The 24816-nt window shown below is 37.0% G+C and overlaps 2 protein-coding genes across 4 annotated transcripts in view; one reads left to right on the forward strand and one right to left on the reverse strand.

Moving 5' to 3' along the window:
* rpe65a (retinoid isomerohydrolase RPE65 a) overlaps nucleotides 1-7216 on the forward strand; it is an 8894-nt gene extending 1678 nt beyond the window's left edge. The window contains exons 3-14 of one of the 2 annotated variants that reach the window (XM_016508286.1): nucleotides 349-499; nucleotides 1146-1253; nucleotides 1339-1480; nucleotides 1781-1928; nucleotides 2021-2102; nucleotides 3825-3957; nucleotides 4100-4239; nucleotides 5022-5151; nucleotides 6196-6310; nucleotides 6424-6518; nucleotides 6603-6714; nucleotides 6963-7216. In XM_016508286.1, the coding sequence (XP_016363772.1) occupies nucleotides 349-499; nucleotides 1146-1253; nucleotides 1339-1480; nucleotides 1781-1928; nucleotides 2021-2102; nucleotides 3825-3957; nucleotides 4100-4239; nucleotides 5022-5151; nucleotides 6196-6310; nucleotides 6424-6518; nucleotides 6603-6714; nucleotides 6963-7108 (1502 nt within the window). In that variant the 3' untranslated portion in view covers nucleotides 7109-7216. The remainder of the gene's footprint in view (nucleotides 1-348; nucleotides 500-1145; nucleotides 1254-1338; nucleotides 1481-1780; nucleotides 1929-2020; nucleotides 2103-3824; nucleotides 3958-4099; nucleotides 4240-5021; nucleotides 5152-6195; nucleotides 6311-6423; nucleotides 6519-6602; nucleotides 6715-6962) is intronic. The other variant, XM_016508287.1, reaches the window with a different exon arrangement.
* Nucleotides 7217-10852: 3636 nt separating this feature from the next.
* Nucleotides 10853-24364, reverse strand: LOC107705131 (uncharacterized). Of its 2 annotated transcripts, none has more exons than XM_016508284.1 (9): nucleotides 24144-24364; nucleotides 23739-23790; nucleotides 20754-20915; nucleotides 17267-17452; nucleotides 15644-15898; nucleotides 15482-15568; nucleotides 14675-14777; nucleotides 14557-14601; nucleotides 10853-13325 (listed from the first exon to the last, which is right to left on the reverse strand). In XM_016508284.1, the coding sequence occupies exons 1-9, from the start codon at nucleotides 24209-24211 to the stop codon at nucleotides 10984-10986; spliced, it is 3300 nt and encodes a 1099-aa protein (XP_016363770.1). In that variant the 5' UTR covers nucleotides 24212-24364; the 3' UTR covers nucleotides 10853-10983. The 2 variants fall into 2 exon arrangements, with proteins under 2 accessions (XP_016363770.1, XP_016363769.1); XM_016508283.1 differs by having other exon boundaries at nucleotides 17261-17452.
* Between the last annotated feature and the right edge of the window lie 452 nt (nucleotides 24365-24816).

A 24816-nucleotide genomic window follows, 5' to 3' on the forward strand; every position in this document is an offset into this window, starting at 1 on the left:
CAATGCATATTACTAATCAAAAATTAAGTTTTAATATATTTACAGTAGGAAATTTACAAAATATCTTCATGGAACATGATCTTTACTTAATATCCTAATGATTTTTGGCATAAAAGAAAAATCGATAAATTTGACCCATACCATGTATTTTTGCCTATTGCTACAAATATACCCCAGCGACTTAACACTGCTTTTGTGCTCCAGGGTCACATTTATACATTTCGGGATCAGAGTCTGGAAACAGCTTGAATTGCATTTAACCTCACATGGTCAATATATCATCATTTCCTGTGTATGGTTAATCAAGACGACACAAAAACACTTGAGCGTAATGTGCGTTGTTTGTAGGCCGCATCCCCTCGTTTATTAAAGGCAGTCTGCTCCGACTGGGCCCCGGTTTGTTTGAGGTCGGATCGGAGCCCTTCTACCATCTTTTCGATGGCCAGGCCCTCATGCACAAGTTTGATTTCAGCAATGGACAGGTCACGTATTTCCGCAAGTACGTCAAATAATCTTCACGTTACTGTGTTGTTTCCTGCTCCAGTTAAATCTTTAAAAGAAAATAATATAAAACTCATCAGTGTTATTTTGGTATCAAAATACTATTATAGTTTTTATAAATATTTTGAATCTGTTTTTATTTTTTTGTTGTTTTTCATTTCAATTTTAGTTGTTTAATAATCAAATAATATTTACGTTAGTGTGCCGTTTCCTACTCCAGTTAACTCTTTAAAAGAAACGAATATAAAACGTATTAATATAAAACGTATTAATTTTTTTTTTAAAGTTTTTATTAATATTTTGAATCCGTTTTTGTTTATTTTTCCTTTTAATTTTAGTAAGAGTTTTAGTTAATTTGTTGTGTATTTATTTTTATATTTTTATTTTATATTTTTATTTATATATATTTTTTAGTTTTATTCACAAGTTTTATTTTTTGTAGGTTTTATTTTATTTTATGGTTTTAATTAATTTAATTTTAATTTTAGTTAATTTAGTATATCAACTTAAACTCAATTAAAATGAATATGTTGCTTTGGCAACTAGCTGAAATTAATTAGCATTTATTTTTTTATTGTTATAGTTTTCGTTTCAGTTTTAAGTTTAATTAATAACCCTGTTATCCTTGGCATTTTTTCTCACAGGTTTGTCAAAACAGATGCTTACGTTCGTGCTATGACAGAGAAACGTGTTGTAATTACTGAGTTTGGAACCTGTGCTTATCCAGATCCCTGCAAGAACATCTTCTCCAGGTTTGATTATTAATTGCTGTAATTCAGCATGCAGGGCATAATGCTTTGGTGCATCAGCATTTTCACATTTTGTCACTTTTGGCAGGTTCTTTACGTATTTCAAAGGCGTTGAGGTGACAGACAACTGCCTGGTAAATGTTTACCCTATTGGAGAGGATTTTTATGCCGTCACAGAGACTAATTTTATCACTAAAGTCAATGTGGAAACCTTGGAAACCTTGAAAAAGGTAAGACAAAGACTTACTGTGCTTTGATTTAAAGGGGTCATATGATGTTGCTAAAAAGAACATTATTTTGTGTATTTGGTTTAATGAAAGGGACGGCGTGGTTAACTCTTAACTTTTATAAAGAATATCTCTTTGGATTTGAGACTTTAGTCTTTGCAACTTTACAGATCTTCTTTATGCACCAAGAGCTTGTAACACTCCAAAGAGAAAGAAAAGATTGAAATCGCATCATATGACCCCTTTAAATATTGTGTCGATCTTTCCAGCATTTTAAGAAATATTGCCTAATCATTTCAAAAGGTTGACATGTGTGACTATGTGAACATAAATGGAGTAACGGCTCATCCGCACATCGAGAAAGACGGTACGGTCTACAACATCGGAAACTGCATGGGGAAGGGAGCCTCGCTGGCCTACAATATCATCCGAATCCCACCTAAACAGAAAGGTAAGTGGTCTTTCAGTCACTGAGCAATGTTTAATGAATGCTGGTTAAATGATAACTAATGCGTTTGGTTAAATGGTAACAAACTCTTTCAGACAAATCAGACCCCATTGAGAAATCCAAGGTAGTTGTGCAGTTCCCAAGTGCAGAAAGGTTTAAGCCATCCTATGTGCACAGGTAACTATGCATGCATGTATCTATGTATTTATTTATGCTGCATTTGGAACTATCTCTATTGGCAGAGAAATGTTGAAAATATAGTGTCTAAAACATAATTTACTCAAACGAGGACAATATATTTTTGTATTTTTTATTTTTTACATCATTCTGGCTTCCATACACTACACTAGGGATATGCCGGTATCAAATTTTCATGTTGCGATTAATTGCTAATGCTTTTATCACGTGTACGGTATTATCACGATATTGGAATTTTGTTCCAAAAAAGTGTTCTCATAATACAGTATAACAGGTTTAATAACTTTTTTCTTATAACAAAAATAACTGAACATTTAAATACAATAAAGCAATACAGAAAAAAAAACGTATAAAGCAAAAAAAAATAATACACAGATTAAAGTGCAATAGGTATCACTTTACAATAAGACCTCATTAGTTAACCTTAGTGAACTAATTAGCATTAACATTCACAATGAGCAATAGCTACATTTGCTACAGATGTTATTAATCTTTGTAAAAAAAAAATACAACTCTTAGTTCATGTTAGCTCATTTAATAACACAGTTGGAACTTTTGATTTAACAACGTGTTTCAAAACACTTGCAAACAATATCTAGGGCATGTTGTAGTCCAGATTATAATGTAAAAACGTTTGAAAATAAATAGCCTATTAAGTCTAAATATTTAAGTATTTGGCGCTGTGATGAACATCATAGCAAATACACAAATCTGAATGGCTGTTTAAATCATTTAAATATGTTTCAGAAACAAAGTAGCGCAGTAGCGCTTTGTTTACATGGTTTCCGGGGTAACGGCTGCATTTCTGCTGTTTAGCGCCATCTGATTATTATTATAATTTCTGCAGTTTAGCGCTGAAGAAAATAAATAAATAAATAAACGGTTTTCACTTAGAAATTGCTGGTAAATTTCACAATTAATCACAAAGAAGTAGCAAGTAATAACTAATTAATGAATTACATGTGAAATTATGAAGTAGAAGAAAACTAAATAGTATTTTCTTGTAAAACACACTCCAATACCTTTGTTTTATTTACAATTTCGAAAAATCATTTTTACAGTGTAATATTGTAACTAATCATTATAATTTAGTTTATGGTGAAACTGTACCTAGTTTTCATAAAATTCACCCAAAATCACACTTTGAAAAATAGTAAATAGTAACTTTTGTGAATAGCAAACAGATCAAAACAGTATTATAACAAAATTATGAGTTTAAAAAAAAATAATAATAAAACAATAAGTATGAGAACATACTGTATGAGTATTGATTTTTAACATTTCTAACTGTATTAAACAAAACATCATTTTCACAAACTGTGAGTATGCAGTAATTACAACTTATCAAAGGTTATTTTATGGTTTTACTTTGTTAATAATAATAATAACAATATAAAGAATAAAGAAACTTTATTGTATAGCTCATATAAGTAAGTGATAATGTGTAGTCAGCTGCTCGTTGTCACAAAATAAACCTGCAATATTACACACTAATGTCTGTTGCTCATATGCAGTGTTTATTTCGTTTCATTTGGAACTTTTTCCATTAGCGGAGAAAGCATTTTGTAAATATTGTGTTTAAACAATATTACCTTCTTGTTGATGAAAGGTGTGTTTTATTGCTTAAATGCAGTGTGTGCAACATTTGGAGCCAGATCAACAGTCGATAAACCTTTTCCTCTCATGTCTTTCCCTTCCTAGTTTTGGGATGACAGAAAACTACTTTGTCTTTGTTGAGACGCCTGTTAAAATCCACCTGCTGAAGTTCCTGAGCGCCTGGAGTATCCGAGGATCCAACTATATGGACTGCTTTGAATCCGACGAGGAGAAAGGCGTATGTTCCTGTTTCTTCATCCATCTCTTGATAATACATGATGAGTTACTCTACACCGATGATGCTAATGTTTCATGAGTAGAACAGTCAATGCCGTATGCGGCTTTTGCACCTTAGATGTATGTTGTGTTCATTTCTACAGACTTGGATACACATTGCGAGGAAGCATCCAGGAGAATACATCGACTATAAATTCAGAACCGCTGCGATGGGTCTTTTCCATCACATCAACTGCTACGAGGACTCGGGCTTCATTGTTGTTGACCTGTGTGCCTGGAAAGGGTAAGTACTGTACGACACAATGATTAAAGCAACTACATACAGTGGATAGCGTATACGGTGAGCCGATTTCTGAAATTCAAACCAGGCATGTTTCGTAGCTCAGGTGAAATCTCACTTGTGGCTTGGTTTATTTTGTAGCTGTTGTGCATTGCATCTACTACTATTATTATTAATAATTATAATGATGTTTGTGTTCAAGCTGAATATAGTTTTAATACAGTTCACACTATGAAAAATAGTAACTATTGCAAATAGCAAACCGATCAAAACAGTGTTATAGCAAAATTATGACTTCACAAAAACATAAACAATACATATGAGAATGTGAGAATGTTTAAAAAAAAAAATTAGAATTTGCTTACTAGATTTAACTGTGATCTGTATACAGTAGTTACAACTTATCAAATGTGATTTTAAGTTTATGCTTTCGGAAATGGATCTATCCCTAGTAAGGCTTATTATTTGGCATTTTAGGCTCAAGTTGGAGCACAAAGTATGTGCTTTCTGCAAATGTAATTGTTTAGTTTATTTTTATATATATATATTATTTATTCATATCAGAGCCTTATTAGAAGTCAGTGAACTATCAGAATGATTCTAAAACTGATATTTCAAACCGTCAAACCAATTTGCAACTGTAATTTCTGATGACTTTTATCAGGAATATTTAATAAGCATGGGTTAAGTTGTGCATATATTATTATTTATCACCATTGTAATCATTTACATTTAACAACTGGTTTCAGGTGATATCATTTTTATAATAAGGTCATTTTTTTCAGCTTTGAATTTGTCTACAACTACCTGTGGCTGGCAAACCTCCGAGCAAACTGGGAAGAGGTGAAAAGAAATGCCATGATTGCCCCTCAGCCAGAAGTCAGGCGATACGTGCTTCCTCTGGATCCCTACAGGGTAGAAAAATTAATAAATGCTTAAGATTTATATTTGACCTATACTGCAAAATATGTTTTTTTTTTCTGGCCAAAATACATTTAATGCTAAATATATAATGAAAACAGTCAGGCTCAAAAAAATATATTTTTTTAAAATTTGAAAATATATTTAGTAAAATATATTTCAAAATGTATTTCGGGGAAAAGAAAATACATTTCCAGTCGTACAGTAGCCTCCACTTAGTCTAAATGCAAAAGAGCCTACTAGAGAATTCTAATGATTTAATAATGTTTCATTTTTAATATATATTTAAAAAAAAAAATGTATAGTATGTTCCTTGCTGATTTTTATTAAATGTCTTTATTTAAATGTGTTCTATGTTCACATGTGTTAAAAACATAAATGCATTTAAAATGCTTTTTAAAATATGTGACCCTGCAGCACAAAAGCAGTCTTAAGTCGCTGGGGTATATTTGCAGCAATAGCCAAAAATACATTGTATGGGTCAAAATTATAGATTTTTCTTTTATGCCAAAAATCATTAGGATATTAAGTAAAGATCATGTTCCATGAAGATATTTTGTAAATTTCCTACTGTAAATATATCAAAACTTAATGTTTGATTAGTAATATGCATTGCTAAGAACTTCATTTGAACAACTTTAAAGATGATTTTCTCAATATTTTGATTTTTTTGCACTCTCAGATTCCAGATTTTCAAATAGTTGTATCTCAGACAAATATTGTCCGATCCTAACAAACCATACATCAATGGAAAGCTTATTTATTCAGCTTTCAGATTATGTATAAATCTCAATTTCGAAAAATTGACACTTAAGACTGGTTTTGTGGTCCACTTATATTATGCAAAGAAATGGCCAAAAAAGATATTGGTAGAAAATCAGTTTATGAAAATACAGTATATTTTGAAACATTTTTGACAGTTAATTTAAATGTATTATGTTATTTTAACATATATTTGAAAAAATATGTTTTGCTATATGTGTATGTAAGGAAAATCCTGATGCTTCAAGATCGATCTTTAACCCTGATTTCTCACAGGAGGAGCAGGGCAAGAATCTGGTGTCTCTGCCGTACACCACCGCCACGGCCACAATGCGGGCTGATGGGACCATTTGGCTTGAGCCTGAGGTGCTTTTCTCTGGTCCACGACAAGGTACGACAAACTTGATATATATCCTTTATTCCCTTTGGTTTAAAATGCAGCTCAAATGAAGCTGGGCGTTAAAACTTACGGTGATGTTTTGTCGTACGTTTTCAATCTCGAAGCTTTCGAGTTTCCTCAGATCAACTACAAAATGAACAACGGAAAGAATTACACATACGCCTATGCGCTGGGCCTCAACCACTTTATCCCTGACAGGGTATGAATAATCAAGGCAGCTGGTCAGTATTTCATAACAAGTGTTGAAGAATGCATTTTTTAAGCTGTCTTTGATGATTCGTAGATTTGCAAGCTGAATGTGAGGACTAAGGAGACCTGGGTTTGGCAGGAGCCGGACTCGTACCCTTCAGAGCCGCTGTTTGTGCAGAACCCCGATGGAGTGGATGAGGATGATGGTGCGTGACATTAGCCACATTCAGAGATATTATGTGTTGTCTAGCTTGTGTTTTGAGTGACACTTTGTTTTGATGTTCCATAACACACATGCTACTGACTGTAAGTAACTTTGCAAGAACATGTCACCTGACCCTAACCCTACCAGTCTACTAATACTCTAATAAGTGTTAGTTGATGTTAGTAGTTGCAAAGTTACTTATAGTGAGTATAAATGTCTAATTTTTTTCAATGCTTCACTGCTTAACAGGTGTCATAATGACGATTGTGGTGTCGCCTGGAGCCCAGAGACCTACATTTTGCCTGATCTTGAATGCTAAGGACCTGTCTGAGATTGCAAGAGCAGAAGTTGACATCATGTCTCCAGTCACCTTCCATGGCATGTATAAACCATAGAACGGCTGGATCTACTGAACATAAGAGTCCTCCGGTGCTGATAAAGTTACTGTATACTATACACCATGACACTGTAAACTACTACTAATAAAACTATGTTATTGCACATTTCTGATTTTCTTTAAGCTTGTTTTTGCAAGTGGCCTTCGCAAGTGTATAAAAATTATTTTGCCATCATATCCTTGAAAGGAAAAGTTCAGCCAAAAATGAAAAATTCCTGATAATGTACTCACCCTCAGGTCATTCGAGTTGTAGGTGATTTTTCTTCTTCGTCAGTAGAACAGTAAAGAAGAGTTTTAGCTGAAACTGTGATCCTTGGTGATTCATCAACGGTTACCGTCACTTTGAGAGTCAAAAACAGCATATACAGGCAACACAAAATATCTGTGGCTCCTGACTATATATATTGAGGTCTTATGAAGTGAAACGATCAGTCTGTGCAACAATTTGAACATTATTTACAACATTACTACCTGTAATGTAAATCCAACTCCATATTCAGATTTGAGAAAAAAATCAAGTAGTTAAAAGTTCAGTGACAGCTAGTGGTGGAAATGGGTACTGCAGTCCAAATTCAAAATATTGAAGAGTCGTTTTTCCGCCCTCTCTTCCTCAGACTTATTCTAAACGGTGACTTCAACTTCTACCAAAGTCATTGTCTGGTAGGATATCTGTACTTTTACTTGAGTATGGCTTCCAGGTACTTTATACACCACTGCATTTAATTCAGTAGCAATGCAACATGTTTTAAACAGTATTGACATATACAGCCATCGATCCCTCTTCTATACCTGCTTTGTTTTCTGTAGCAGTGACTCCAATCCTGGAACTGAAGTACTCATTTTGTATGTCCTCTAATCAAACACACCTGATTCAACTCAACAGTTTGGTAGTAGAGACTCCAAGAACTGATAATGTTGTCTCAGATGAGAGACATTCAAATGCACTTGTCAAAATGCACTGTCACAGACAACAGGGTAAATCAATGGTAAACAGTGTTTTTGCAAAGTTTGTTTGAAAACATGCTTTATTTTTGTGGTTATGCTAGATGACACCAGTAGAGCATGAACTGCCTACCCTAGCTTTAATGTACATAGTAAGGTCCTTTATACTACTGAAGTGCATATTGTGCAGTCTTACTGTAGTTGTTGTTTTAATCAAATGTTGTATGACTGAGAGTGACCTTTTCAGATTAGAGTTAGCTCATTTATTAGTCATGGTAAGCTCTCACACTGTAAATGGCAAAATTATGGCCTCTGCCTTATGCATAACATTTAATGAAACTGCATTTTTTTATTGATCTGTTTGAAGGTTAGTAATACGGTAAGCATTTTTAATAGTCATAAGTGGTTTTAAATGTTAATCATGCAGCAATGTTTCTTCATCTGTTTTCGGGGAAATCATCTTAAGGTGCAGTTGCTTGAGCACAACAAACAAATATCTCAGTAAAATTTTCACATAAAGTAAATAAAATACTACATCTAAGACAAATAATAAATAAAAAAATAAATAACTTGTTTTGTTCCACATCTAGTGTCCATTTACTAAAAATTAATTTGTTGATAAATGTCACTTGCTATCTGTACACACATATACGATACATGCACTGCATTTGAATAATATTTCTTCCAAATGCATTTAGTGAAAATAATCTCAGCATTCATGTTGAATGGACGTAACTCCAGCAGAGGAAGTTTAAAATGTTACATATTTATTATGCTACATATCAGCAGTTAGTATTTGGTTATTATTGGCATTTGAAAATAAATAAATAAATAAAATAATGGAAAGACTACAACAATTAGAAATGCAGCTACAAAAGTGAATCGCATTACGTTTACACACTCTTTGACATTTACAAATGTGTACACTTAGACAATTAGTTTCTTTTTTCTCCATGTAACATTGGAAAGTCAGATGAAAATGCAACTGTGAGTTAATGAGAATGATTAAAGCACATGGGGTGTGAAAACTAATAACTGTGTTGCGGCTTTTCAAAATCCCAGGGGTAAAAGCTTGAGGCGTTGGGATCAGAGCCGAATAACATCTCAGCAACACTTTGCTGAACAGAATCAGACGAACTTGAGGATACCATTTTACTGAGCTCAGAACAGAAATAGTCAATTTCAGCCAGGTCGGCGTTTTTCGTCACTTTTCCAGCACCGTGTTGAGCCTCTTCAGCTTCTTGGCTTTCGTTGGACACAAATGAGCCAACATCCATTGTATTAAAATCAAAAATGTTGTTTTTCATTGGGCCGAGCACTTCAGAGTCGGGAAAGCTCATTTCAGAGGTTCCCCACACCGAACCACAGTGAAATACTTGAGAACAACATTACTACCTGTAATGTAAATCCAACTCCATATTCAGAATTGAGAAAAAAATCAAGTAGTTAAAAGTTCAGTGACAGCTAGTGGTGGAAATGGGTACTGCAGTCCAAATTCAAAATATTGAAGAGTCGTTTTTCCGCCCTCTCTTCCTCAGACTGGAGACTCACGCGGGTTGCCAGATTGAGGACACGCAACAGAATCCAGTGCAACTGACAGCGGAAGGCGCACACTCTTTGACATTTACAAATGTGTACACTTAGACAATTAGTTTCTTTTTTCTCCATGTAACATTGGAAAGTCAGATGAAAATGCAACTGTGAGTTAATGAGAATGATTAAAGCACATGGGGTGTGAAAACTAATAACTGTGTTGCGGCTTTTCAAAATCCCAGGGGTAAAAGCTTGAGGCGTTGGGATCAGAGCCGAATATGAGGACACGCAACAGAATCCAGTGCAACTGACAGCGGAAGGCGATGAGCCTTACACTGTAATTTGGTTAGTTGTTTTAGCCTACCTGCATTTTAATATTCCTCTGGTCATAGAGCGTTTCAGATGGATGCCAAGGCTTTTTAAAGTCAGGTAGAATCTGCAATCTTTGACTCACTTCGTGAATCTTCCATGGATGTAATATGCTGTTTTCCATACACTGGCAACCCGGGGTGTCGAAATACTATTGGGTAAATTGGTAAAGGGCGGAGTCACACAGACCAAAACAAAAAACACATGCCGACACGGAACCAGTGTTGCCAAGTCCGCTGTTTTCCCGCGGAATTGGGATACTTTAACACTGTTACCGCAGGTTGTTTTTCATGTCCGCGGGTTGAAGCAACTCCATGATAATAACATGATATTTATCCCCTGGAACGCGATTTTTAACCGGGGATCCGTTAGTTTTGAGTAGCGATTGAGCGGGTTTTCTTGAGAAAACCTGGCAACCCTGCACGGAACACTCACTACAAAGTAGAATACAAACGTTTTGGTCTCTACATTCAACAGCAATCATATGTCAACTAAAGTAGTCACATTGAGTACTTTGTTGTTCCATATTCTTAGCATGCAATGACTGCTGAACTCATGCTACAAAATAGTCAGAAGAACACGGACTGCAGGAAAGCAGGTTTGACGAATCAGTGGTCTGCCGTCTGCAAGTTAGACTCTGTCATGCTCACGTGCAAACAAGTGCGCACACAACCGCGGATGATTAATTTTCCACTCAAGTCGAGTCTGGGGTGTGCAATACAGCATCGTCTGCGATAATATGGTAAGTGTTGTTGTAATGATGTGCGATCGGACATTATCAAGTAGGCTATATCACCAAATCACACACAGAGTGCACGCACGTGATTTATTAGTCTATTAAAACTCAAAATTCCAGGCATTCTAAATTATAGACAAAAGTGAATCGCATTACGTTTAGACACTCTTTGACATTTACAAATGTGTACACTTAGACAATTAGTTTCTTTTTTCTCCATGTAACAATGGAAAGTCAGATGAAAATGCAACTGTGAGTTAATGAGAATGATTAAAGCACATGGGGTGTGAAAACTAATAACTGTGTTGCGGCTTTTCAAAATCCCAGGGGTAAAAGCTTGAGGCGTTGGGATCAGAGCCGAATAACATCTCAGCAACACTTTGCTGAACAGAATCAGACGAACTTGAGGATACCATTTTACTGAGCTCAGAACAGAAATAGTCAATTTCAGCCAGGTCGGCGTTTTTCGTCACTTTTCCAGCACCGTGTTGAGCCTCTTCAGCTTCTTGGCTTTCGTTGGACACAAATGAGCCAACATCCATTGTATTAAAATCAAAAATGTTGTTTTTCATTGGGCCGAGCACTTCAGAGTCGGGAAAGCTCATTTCAGAGGTTCCCCACACCGAACCACAGTGAAATACTTGAGAGGAACCACTAGCATTTGACACTATAGAGCAAGGTTTGGATTCTCCCGAAGCATCAGATCTTTCTCGGATTGGTTCAGTGAGTTTTTCTTCACTACTATAAGCATAACTCTCTTCATTAGATGGGCAAGAACCAAAGGGGTAACAATCATCATGTTCGGATCCACTGAGATGATCACTTAGCACGTCACAGGACATCTGCTTCTCCTCCAGATTATTTAAATCTGTGTAAACTGGTTGAGGACTTAAGAGTTGGCATGTACTTATCATATAACCAGACTCACAGTTTTCCGTTTCCGAGTCAAATATCCCTGTATCGATGGATTCGGGGCTAAATGGATCAGGGACGTGGATTTCAGAGTTGCTCTGCTTCCTAGCTTCCAAACCTGGGCCTTGAAAATCAATACTACATTTGGTTTTGTCAGCAGGTTCTGGACTAAAAGGAGTAGGAGTACCAACTTCATGGTAACCAGAATCTAGTCTTGGAGCTTCATGACAGAACGAGTTAACAGTGTTCATTTCTTCTAAGTCAGATACGCCTTCGACCGGCTCAGCAGGTATGGGACTAAATGGGTCAAAATACTGGAGTTCAAGTTTACTCATGGCCAAGCCTTCAGAGGAAGAAGGTTTGTGTGGTGAACTGCTAGATTCAGGGCTGAGTTGTTTATTGGCATAAAACTGGTCAGTAGCTGATGTTTCTGTGTTACTAAACAGACAAAAGACGTCTTGAGCTGTAGAATTTGGCGGATTGCTTTCTGTGTCCAGGATGGATGAATCAGGAACAGGTTCAGCTACATCTGGATTTGCCGTCAATTGGTCATTCCACTCTGAATCAAGCACACTTTGGCAAGCATTTGAATCATTAAATGTAAGACATGGGATATCTACAACCACCTTTTCAGAATCAGGCACTAATATTTCATCATGTTTAGCGATTTCCACCTCCACTTCGTTCTCGTCGTTAGTGATCTGGTTGCGTTGTTCTGTGTCTTCAGGCTTTGGACTGGAGCATTCAAATTCATCTGCATCATTAAATTCAGGGCTCAAAGAGGTGTCCTTCCAATTCATTTGGCCATTGGACTCATCTTTCTTTACATCATTGTGTTCAGGACAAACTGGACTTTGATTATGTAGTTCAGGGCTACCGGGATCTAATCTTACAGTGAAGAAGAACATATCTCCATATTTGTAGTCGTATTCGTCTAAAGCAGAAGGTTGAGAAGGAGAAATGGAAGGAGAGCTACTGTTTATATCATGCAACTGTTCACACAGAGGACCTGCACTATCATCTGGAGATAAACTCTCAGTTTTTATGAGTTCTTTGTCATTCGCAGCATTTTGTTCAGAAGTGGTAATATGATGTTCAAAGGTCTTCTGGAAATCGCCTGGGAGAGGATCAGGGTCACATGGACTTAGAGGAAACCCAGTATAAGACCCTGCGATAATGCTCTGTAGACCACACAGAGAGTTAGCTCTTTTAATTAAACCGGATCCAGCCTGAACGTCAACCCTGTCCTCCTCCTCCTCTTCAGCGAATACATTGGAATCGGCATCGAAGGAATTAAACACTGTAGAACTGTGACTAGAGTCTGATTCATGGACACACTCGTCATTGAACTGAGGACTAACAGCTTCAACGGATAGATCTGGTTGCACAGCATCATGATTTCGGTCTTGTGTGGTGTTTGTCCCAAGCTCAGACCCATTATCGCTGCAAGATTTGAGACTCCTGCTTTCAGTGGACATGGACACACCGCTGTCACGCTTTCCAGTGGACTGTGTGCTATCAGTATCTGGTGGCAAGTTGATGGGAGCGTTAAAAGTACCGTAGTCTTTAACGACGGATTGGAGAGGGTAGTGCACAGTTTCTGGAAGATTGTTCTCTGCAGGGATAAAGTCATCCTGACAATGCTTTTCTTCTGACATGTTAACCAAGAGAGAGTCCGAGGCAAAAGGGTCTGTGCCTTTAAACGGGTCCCTGGGTAATTGCTCTGAGAGAAAACAGCACCATATTAGTCACTGTCTTATGGATTGATTTGCTCTTTTCCTCTGTGCATTTCTGTGCTACAAACGTATACATATTTATCAGCAGCTAAGGTTTTTTCAAAGCTGTGTAACTGTTCAGTAACAAGCCATATTTTTCGATAAGCAGCTGTCTAGTGTGACAAACTTGGGTAATAATCAAACATGCTCTCATGCAGATATTCCTGTGCAGAATTGGACTTTTCACATTTAGGCCCAGATTTACTAAACAAGGCAAATTAATGTGAGAACACAATCCCATAAAAGCACTCGTGCGAGTGGAAAGTTTTGCGGTTGCTCTACTGACAATGTGCAATTTAAAAAATACAGCCTGATCAAAATTCATAATGACCAATGCAATCCACCAAGAGCCAGGTCGCAATCAAGCAGAGCTGATGATAATCAGGTAATTACTAAAAACACAGGTGCAAATTGGGTTAAGACATGTTTTTTGGAGAGCATTAAATAGTGGCTCAAATACCAGTAAACTGACTACCGTAAATTAAATCGCATTGCATGATTCGGTTAAAAAACTCCTCCCATAAATGTTTGCATCTAAAAGGGAAACTCCTACAAATGCATATGCAATAAGGTTATTCTGAAAAATACCTGTCCACGGATTTTCATTGCTAATGTTTCACAGAGTCTTTTGTAAATCCTGACAGTAATTTTTTACGCTAAAAGAAGGTTTGCGTTGGAAAAATATGTTAGTGAACCCGGCCCTAAAAATTGTTCAGCTTTGTCATTCTAAACCATGGGTTAACATAATTCTGGTTATTTTTCATGTTTCACACTGTTCAAATGATTCCCTAATCTTCAGGTTTCATAGTTTCACACTGTAAACCACAGGTTAACCCTGGGTTTTATTTGGATATCTGCAATATCTTTTATTGGACAAACACAGCATGCAATCTGTTGAAATAATGGCAGGATTTCACAACCCAAGGTTTTAACGGTTCTAACTCCCTAATGTTAAATTGTTACCCTATTCTATTAAAAAATTGTGTAGTGCTCTCACCCTAATGTATAGTGACTATAGTTCTGTAACTGTACTTAAATTAGTAGCTGGTAGCATTGGAAGTTAGTTTTAAAGTTGTGCATTGATGCGGTTTTAGTTATAGTTTGAAAATACTTTGTATCAAGAATGTATATACATCATTACAGGCAAAATAAGGTAAGGTTTAAAACAACGTTACTAACCTGTTACGTCAACCTTTGGAAAGTGGTCCTCTCCAAATACATCACCTGGAAATGAGTGAAAAATAAGTTGAGTAACATGAAAAAGTATGAACGCGATCATGCCATAACAATCACTCGCCATCAGTGAAGGGGTTTGGATGGAAGAAGTCAAACTGTTTGTTTGTCGTCTGACTGGCATGAATAATCTCAAAGTCCTCCTTCTCCATGTCAGAAGAGTCAGACTGTTTGAAGAGAGAAAACATAAGTTATTGAGTGTTCAGATTTAGCAGCAAACTCAACGCTGCATAACGAAACAATGGGAACACATCAGTGGTCATGAGGTCCGAAGCCCAGTGTGTGACGCTCACACGGGTTGCCAGATGTAACAAAGAACGAGACTGACAATGTTAGGCAATGAGCTTTACACTGTAAACTTATGAGTTGTATTATCCGTGTTTCCTCTGGTCAAAGAGCGTTTCAGATGGATACTGAGGCTTTTTAGGTTCGGTGGAATCTGCGATCTCTGACTCGGTTCGTTTGCTGACTTCCATGGCTACAAAATGCAGTGTTTTACGGCAACTGGCAACCCGGGGTGTTGAAATACTATTGGGAATCTGGCAGTGGGCGGAGTCACACAGACCAAAACAAAAACAGACATTTAGACACAGAACACACATTTCAAAAGTGGAATAACTGGCAGTAGCATTGTTTTTTTTTTGGAGAAACAAGTATATGAACTTAGCATGTTTCCTAAATAACTGGTGTTTTACGATAAAAAAAAATACATACAGCACCTAAACATACAATACAATTTTTAGGCAATCAACCGAACTGAAGCACTCTGTAGGAGTTAAAAGTGATTTAAATAGCTGTACGTAAAAATGACTGAACACATCTTACAGGTACATGCTCAGTCATACTGTATCACGGTGCATGTGTGTCCTACCTGCGGAGTGGTTGATCTGAACATAACATCCTCCTCTTTGACCTCTGTCAGTGTGATCTCAGTGAAAGACGATGAGCCACTGCTCTTCTGGAATCAGTAGCACATCAACAAACTAGTAACTAGTAGCAAATGACACATTCACATGAATGCTAATGTTCATACCAAGTTCTCCATTGAACACTGCATTTTATCGAGCTCCTCTACAGTGTTCTCTTGCTCGACATCATTCACTTCCTCTCTTTCCGATTTGGACTTGATCTTCTCACTGTAGACATGATTACACTCGCTTTCTACATCATCCATGTGTTCTTCCAACGCCTGGTCCAAACCGACACAAGGAGCTTCTTCTGTCATCTCAGAAACTGAACTTTCACCGGTTATGAGGCCAGCAACCAGCTCAGCCAGCTTCTTTTTAACCTAGTCAAAAAAGGAAATTAAAAAACACAACATTATGTTTACAGAGTGTCAACAAGTTTGCAGATTGCACATAGAGACAGTATTTTTGATGGGTCAAGCAATCAGAAGTTGCTTGACCATTTTTAACATTAATATTTCTCTGAGTGATTACCTTGACATATTTGCATTGCAAATCCACTATTTCTGTACTTTATTTTACTTCTTTTCACCTCTTATGTCATGGAATGCAAATTTTGTAACAAAAAACTGACCTCTAGAGCACATTACAAGCTATGCATATGGTTAATTCAGCATAATTGGGACATCTTTCCCAGTCATCTCAATGGTAAAAAGGTGTCCCAATTGATCTTAAAACTAAGGTTCACATGTAATGATCAAGATCGCTGAAAGTTCCACTTAGGAGTCTCAGTCTTAATTTTTTGGGGGTACCTGGGTAAATATAGTGTAAAGGTTTGAAGCATCTGGAATGAGAAAGAATGGATGTGATTTATTTTTAATTCCCCTCATTTTGGGTTGATTATATCTGATGGGGGACCAGATAGGAAACTGTGATTTTTTCCCCCCATATGGCAACAGTTTCTGTACAATTTGAGTTCGAGCTTTCACTGGTCACACAGCTACCATATTTTACAGTAATTATGTTTACGATTGACATACAACAGCTTTTGTTTGTCAGTGAGGTCTAAACCAGGTGCTGGTGACCACTCTGATGTAAAAGTTATGTTATTGTAATATAATTATTATCTTTCTTACCTTATTAAATAAATCCGAGGTTATCACACGTGACTAAGAATGTTACATGAAAGTAACAATAAAAACATGTTTTTTTTAAATAACATCTTACGATAGCAAACTAGCTGTTGCTCTCCAAATTGGCATCAAGAATTGTGACCTTTTTACCGGTATTAAAAATAGACTACTGAAATGTTGGTATTGTGACATTTCATGCACATTTTTTATTTGTATGAAGTTTTTATGGATTTCCACGGATTCCCACTCCTAAAGACTATGCTTTCATTTTGGATCCACAGGGATGTAGTATAGCTAGACTTTTTATAAAACGAACCAAAAAGATCAAATTAAATTTGTTAAACTGTATACCAAATTAATCAATTAGTACATTTATTAATTATGGAAAGTCAATATTTGCCATCTAAAACCACTTTTAACCTTTTTGAAATTGGTTTCACCTATTTTAATCGGATAATAAAATAAAAACTAGTTACTAATTAGAAGCCAATGGAATGTTTGCACTTTTAATTTAAAGCATTCACCTCCTCACAAGATCAGAAATATTACCAAACATCTTGGGTGAACTGGTCCCAAAAATATGCAAGGAGAAAAAGAGGAAGGTGACTGAACTGTGACCTGTATAATCTCCTCGAATAGGTCCTGCAGCGGAGTGACCCGTAGATGCAGGCTTTCTGCGTGTGCTTTAGCGTAAGCCACTTCCCGCTGGAGCTGCAGGAGATCTTCGGCCGCGGCACACAGCTCCACATCATACTGCTGCGCGGTCTGCTCCAGCTCCTGCTGCTCCTCCTGCAGCGAATGCAGCTGCACACAAACACACACACAGACGGCATCGCCCAAATATTAGGCTATATGCTGTTTTCGCTCTGGTGCACAGAGTAAGATATACCCCACAGGGTTCCTACGGGGTTCGGAAAGGTATGGAATTTGATTTAAGTATTTTCCAGGTCTGGAAAAGTATGGAAAAAAGAAAGCAGAGTATGGGAAATATTTGTGTTTCCAGACTCTTGCCCATATTTCGTAAGTCAAAATACGACTGAATGAATTCAAGGTGCACTTTTTCATTATGCAAAATTGCAGGTTATAAGCATTTTGGGTTTCCTCTCACAATATTCTTAGCACCGTATTACATAGCCTCAAGGACCTTTGCAAAAAAATGTGTGCATGAAAAACTTAGCATTTAGGACAATGCACACTGAGCCAAATATTGTGCCATCAGCCCATTTTGCGATGTGTTTTCTTGGCCTCCACAAAGTATGCATTAAAGAGACCTAAGGCCTTGAAATATGGCATACTGCCCTAACAAAAGCCAAATTTTAAACACTTTTTTTTACAGTACCTGTCTTTTTTATAAACCCTTGAACTTGGCAAATTTTATGCCATCAGCCCATTTCGTGTCATGGTTTGTGTGCCACCACAGAGGATGTGTTAAATTGGACATTAGGCCTTGATATTAGAGGTACTACCATAAGAAAAGCCAAATTTTGAGCAAATAGATATGTTCATTCATGTTCATCCATGCTCTTGTTTTATTCATAGTAAGATGGCAGTGATGCACAAAGGAAGTAGGTTATATAAAGCTAGAAATTGTAATGCATAAGCATGCAAAAAATTCCCATATGCATGTGAATAGTTTCTCGAGGGCACAAAAAAGTTTCTTGTGTAGGCTACATGTTTTTTAGGGGCTTAGGGGTTTCAAGAAAATCAATGGAAAAAAACCTGAGAAAATAAAAATATTTACAGATGACTGTACTATATACCAATTATAAAACGGAAAATAATGCTCTATGAACCATTTATGTTAAATATGGTAAAGATAAAAAAAGAAATTAACACATCCAGCTTTATTACCTTTGCAAGATTGTTATAAGTTCAATCAGTCTTTCTTTTTTAAATTTATATATTTAGCATCAAACAAATATGGTAGTACTTGTTCACAGTAATTAAAAAAAAAACGAATTAAAGATTAAATCTTAAAAGATAAGATTAAAAGTGATTGCGTAACTGCCCAGTAGTAGGCGATATGCATCACGAATATAAACAAAATTAAACAGTTAAACCATTAAATAAAAGAAGTATGGCACGCATGGTGAATCTTGGATTCAGTGTTCTGTTGAGAAGATTTACCAACATTCAAAGCAGTGAGAGCCTCTTTTAACTGTCTGTTTGCACCAATTTGGCCATTATCTGGTCTTATCTGAAACACTACGATTCTTATTTGGCTTTTTTCGCTTTTTTTTTTAGACAACGTTTAGAGTGTGGACAGGTAGCAAAGTGGGTACAACTGATGCATGAGTCTGAATCCAATAAGCTTGCCATGTAAGTGAAAATCACTCTGATTGTACTGTAGTTTTGCATCTACAGTAGATACAACAATGTTGTTAGTCCGTTCAAAAACCAGTATCTCCTTCCTTTTATGGCTCCATCAATGCTGTCGTCTGCTTCAAGTACCAAGCAACTGCAGATCTCATCTACTTCCGTTCTGAGTAATTGATATGCCGACTAATGGCTTTTTAGGGAATATGGGGGATGTGTGTCAGCTTCCACACAAACCATTGAAGACACAAAGCTCTTTCAACCGGCAATTATCTTACACGGCATGCAGATGCTTTATGACGATCATGATGCAGAACAACTGACTGTGTGATGAAGCCTACTAGAATGCAGTTTGATGCCCCTAAAATACAAGATATGAAGGTAAAAATGTCCTTCGATCCATTTTTATTTTATATTTATATCAAATTATACAGTTTAGCAATATCACACGAGCAGGAGTGCTTTTTCCTGAATATCTGCACAGTTGCAAATGTGATACTGATTTTATTACAAGTTAATATTGTGTTACATTTTAAACTCAATATTGTCTGTTTTTGCTCAAATTCGCCAAGAAAATAGTTCAATCGAAGCCACAGCATAACTGTTGTGTATGTCCGAGCAACACACAGCTGTGTTTTATTACTTCATTGAAAATAAAATGAGCCGATGATTTTGTGACTCGTGTATAAACCCAGTCACTTGCTTCGTTTCTGAATAAATCCGCTGTTTGAAAGAATCGGTTGAATGAATGACTCACTCATCAAGACTTGCTGCCACCTACTGGCAGTTTCATATTCAAATCTATTAATTCCCATTTAAAACTGATTGATTTAAAAGCATTATGCAATTCTAATTGGAGTGTAAATGCACTCATGCCACCTCTGAAGAGACTGTGCAAATATACCTAAACACCACTTCAAATTATTTTGTAAATAATGTTATGGCCATGTTGTGGTATTAAAACTTTGTGTAGTTCTTGTCACAATACTGCTGTTAGGGAGATGAAGGCACGACGAAGATTAGAACAACAAAACCCACACGATGAAGAGGGTCTAACACACAGGATAACATACAACAATTTCGGACAAAGGAGAAAAACAAGAGGCCAACGAATATACACAGGATAATGAGGGTGATAAACTAGACACAGGTGAGGTAAGCTAATGAAGACTAGACGAGAACAGGAACATGACCAAATAAGGGCACAGAGGAACTAAACTAATCAAGGAAAGACAGAAACTGGGTCAAACAGAGCAACCAACTTGACACTATTTAGCTTCCGCCATACGAGTTCATTGTTTAGGCTTGTTCAGCTTTTCAGCTCATTTCTGTAACATTCTGCACTTTAGCATAATATGAACAGTGCATTGATTAAGTTATTCACCTGTGAACACTGCTGAATGCAGTGCTGTAATGCTGTTTGTAAGCTATTAGAGACCCACCACATTTAGAAAAGTGTATCAATTTGTACAATCAATTATCAGTCAATGTTACAGCTTAAGCAAACATTAGGAAACATTAACATAAAAGGCACAGACTGAGCAACTCTGTCAACTAATTTCTTGGCATTTCAAGACTAGACTGCTGCAGTGCTCTTTTGGCTGGCCGTCCCGCCAGCATGACTTTGCCGATGATTCAGAACGCAGCCTTGTATTTAATCAGACAAAGAGAGCTGGCAACCGAATCCAAGGCTTTGACACTGGCAATAGTAATATATCACCCTTTGATTAACCTGGAACAACAGCAGAATTCCTTCTGTAGAAATCTTTGGTATCTTAAGCTTGCTTACCACTTCCCTCTCCTGTTTCTGGAGGTCATAGATGATCTTCAGTTCTTCCTTCAGCTGTGTCTTCCTGTCCTCCAGCATCTCCACGGTCTCCTGCGTGTTACGGCGCAAGGCCTTGACCGTCTGAAGGGTCTCCTGTTCCATGTGCACCTCATCCTGCAGACCCTGAGGATACATTCATAAGCATATGTGTGACCCTGGACCACAAAACCAGTCATAAGGAGCAATTATTTTTTTTTTGTTGAATTTTTTAATTTATACATGATCTTAAATAAGCTTTCCATTGATGTAAGGTTTGTTAGGATAGGACGATATTTGGCCGAGATACATCTATTTGAAAATCTGGAATCTGAGGGTGAAAAAAAATCAAAATATTGAGAAAATCACCTTTAAAGTTGTCCAAATGAAGTTCTTAGCAATGCATATTACTCATCAAAAATTAAGTTTTAATATATCTATGATAGGAAATTTACAAAATATCTTCATGGAACATGATCTTTACTTAATATCCTAATGATTTTTGGCATAAAAGAAAAATGGATAATTTTGACCCATAAAATGTATTGTTGGCTATTGCTAGAAAAATACCCCAACGACTTAAGACTGCTTTTGTGGTCAACTTGATGTCCTTGCAGCTCTTTGCAAACTTAAATCAAATTTAACAGTTGCATTTTATTTTAGGGTACGTGTACTTACAGTGTATTACCTAAGAAAGTACTGGTGATATAAGGTAAGTACATGGAGTAGGGTTAGTACTGTAAAGACTATAAGTACATAGCATGTACATGAGGAACAGGACAGTAAAATAAAGTGCTACCAATTGAACTAAAACTTGGATGCACCCAGAGTCTTGCTCAAAACGAGCTGATATGTTTCCTCGTCAGACCTGGCTGAAAAAGTGCTGAGCAAACCAGTCTGAGTTGTTGTGCAACCCATTTGAATTTGGCACAATTTTATTACAAGTGGACTGTGTTCTGCTGTTTTAAATGCACAAACTGTTTTTGCTGCTTAATATTTTTGGGGAACCTGAGATTTCAGAATTTTTCGATGAATAAAAAGTTTAAAAGAACAGCATTTATTAAAAATAGAAATCATTTTTAACAAATACACGACCGTTCAAAAGTTTGAGGTCAGTATAAGCTGTGGTAAATATAAATTGACAATACTTGAATTGCTCTACAATGTAAATACATTTGTCTTTTTGTCTGATTTTCATTCACGTTTTTTGCTTCAAATCAAAGTTTGTGATTCTCCTTGTAGCTGGTTGGGTTGGTTAATGGATTATAATGCTTAAAGACTTTTCTAAAATTGCGATGGGAAAAATGAATGGAAAAAGTTCAGAACCAGCGCCGCTGAAAAAGTGTTGGGTACTAATAGACATGTTATAGATTTATATAGCTGATTTATATGAGAATCTGTACAATTATAACATTTTTTAGACTTCTTGTTAATGATTTTCAGTTTTGTTCTAGGTAATTAAATCAAGAGTTCCTCAATAACAGCAAGAGTATGGTATTTGTGGCAAAAAGCACTCTTGTTGTCGGGGCTGAAGATCCCCATCTGAACTCAGTAGCTTGTTAGAATAATTGGCATGACAATAAATAGAGATGGCTGACAGCAAGGTTCTGTTCAAATGGTTAAAAGACCTTAGTCAGTATAGCAGCATATTACATTTTTTACAGGAATGAAAGCGAGGCTGTGAGGGACTGAAGTACAGTGTGTGTCATTGTAAAGACTGTAAGTCTGTCCCTCACAGCCTTGTTTTCATCCATGTTAAAGGGATAGTTCACCCAAAAATTAAAATTCTGTCATTAATTACTCACCCTCATGTCGTTCCAAACACGTAACACCTTCGTTCATCTTAAGAACACAAATTAAGATATTTTTATTAAGATATTTTTGATGAATTCTGAGAGCTCTCTGACCCTCCCATAGACAGCAATGTAATTAACACGATCAACATCCAGAAACGTAGCAAAGAAATCGGTAAAATAATCCATGTGACATCAGGGGTTCAACCGTAATTTTACGAAGCTACGAGAATACTTTTTGTATGCAAAAGAAAACAAAAATAACGACTTTATTCAACAATTCATCTCCTCCGCGTGCCTGGTGCCATTTTGGAGAATATACGCAAACAGCGTATGCTGTTCTGGTCAGCTGTGGCACGCGGATACATTGTTTTCGTTCAAATCAAAGCGTAAATAAATGTAGAAATCGTATCCGCGTGACGCAGCTGACACAGAACAGCATACGCTGTTTGCGTATATTCTCCAAAATGGCTCCAGGGTGGAGACGAATTGTTGAATAAAGTCGTTTTTTTTTCTTCTTTTGCGCGCTTCCAGAACCTTTAATTGTCTAAATACATTTTTTCGTAGGCCTACTTTTAAAAATTTATTCATGTCGGGTTTTTTTTCATATATATATTAACTGACATCGTACTCAAAACATATTTTAGATAAATTATTTTATTTATTTATTTTTTTACCCCGAGTCAAGAGCAAACTGCACTCTTACCTCATGATTTTTTTTAACAATTCATGCACTATGGGAGGCGTACAAAAGCTCATTTTCTAGGTGCCTTTAGCCCCGTGGTACCATGCAATTACTTTTACTACCTCTATGCTATCACACATGTTGCTGATCTCCAACACAACACACACACACGCGTGCGCGCGCATAAACCGTGTTTTGACAAAACCATATCACGAAAAATAAAAGTATAGAAACATAAAGACATGTCACACAAAACGCGATGCAACAAAGCAAAACAACTTGCGACAAATGACATATTCACTCCAAGAATAAAAGGAATGTGGGCTGGACTGGGGGAAATCACTACGATACACAATGTTCACACGCAGCGAAAGGCAACGCGGCGTTTTGGTTTGATTGAAAAAATAATAATAATTATAATACTATGCCGCTTGGTGCGGCCAGTTTTTCAGTTTCTGTGCATATAAACAAGCGTAGAAAATAACACAGTACCTTGATTTCATTATCATCTGAAGTGTTGACCTGAGCCTCAAGCTCCGTGTCCCTGAAACAGCATAAAACGAAAAGAAAATCTATCACGTAAAGGCTATATCTCAAAATGATGCAAACCGAAATGCCAATACTTCTGCGAGATTTCAGCACGATTCTCTCAGTTTAAGCGCATGCAAACACGAGATTGCTGCAGAAATGTGTAGAGTGAAATTATGCAACCCATGTGTCAGATGATGTCAGGATGATGAATCACAGCTCTACAGCGCATGCAAATATTACGGCATTGCTTCAGTGCATGAATAACCTCGACGCGAAAGGTGATGATGATTTCTGAAGGATTAAATCGCATTATGGCATGCAGCTACTTAGATGCGTAAAGACAAGGCTGCGCGCGCGTTTGTGTACCTGGCAGCGGCTGCAGCGCGAGCTCGTGCCGGCCGCAGACAGTCCAGAATAAAGCGCAGCATATTCATGCGTGACACACAGTTAACGCACAGCCTTCAGAATAATGTCCCACTCTCTGTGAAATGCATGCTGTCAAATAAAGGTGCGCGAAAGAGACGTTCTCCTCGAGTCGCTCTCCGCTCTCCTTCGGCTGCGGCAATCACGTGATCACGGACACTGAAGCAGAACCGGCCCCACGGTAGCTACTCGAGGAGACACCCGGCTCAACACACCGCCAGTGGTCACTAACATAGCCTACATATGCATAGCCTATGTGCGGTTGCAGTTGGAAAATTCCCTAATGCCCAAAAAATGCAATCAGTCACCGAGATAATGAGACGCAGCCTGACTCATTTAGTGAACTGGAATACTATTGGAGTGCCTGCAGGGGATATATACTGTGTAACGTTTCTTCAGGACAGTTTTTCTGCTGACCGCTGGAAGTCGCTCTCGGATTATTACGGGTTTTTTTTCAACTGTTTACACACAGAATCTGTCCTTGTGACACAGTTTCTGAAAGCTGGCACTCAAACAGCAGAAGCACACCAAATCTGCAAAACCATACGCTGATTCTCACACTCTAAAAAATGCTGGGTTAAATACAACCCAGTGCTGGGTAAAATAGGGACAAACC

Source organism: Sinocyclocheilus rhinocerous, unplaced genomic scaffold, assembly GCF_001515625.1.
Source record: "Sinocyclocheilus rhinocerous isolate Xijiao unplaced genomic scaffold, SAMN03320098_v1.1 scaffold173, whole genome shotgun sequence".
Lineage (NCBI taxonomy): Eukaryota > Metazoa > Chordata > Actinopteri > Cypriniformes > Cyprinidae > Sinocyclocheilus > Sinocyclocheilus rhinocerous.

Excerpts from the sequence above, each read along its gene's own strand:
- LOC107705131 (XM_016508283.1), bottom strand. The coding sequence starts at position 24,211 with ATGAATATGCTGCGCTTTATTCTGGACTGTCTGCGGCCGGCACGAGCT. Across the intron at positions 17,453-20,753 it reads AGAAACAGGAGAGGGAAGTG|CTGCATTCGCTGCAGGAGGA; the intron begins GTAAGCAAGCTT and ends GTTTGTGTGCAG. Across the intron at positions 13,326-14,556 it reads TCCAAAGGTTGACGTAACAG|AGCAATTACCCAGGGACCCG; the intron begins GTTAGTAACGTT and ends GTTTTCTCTCAG.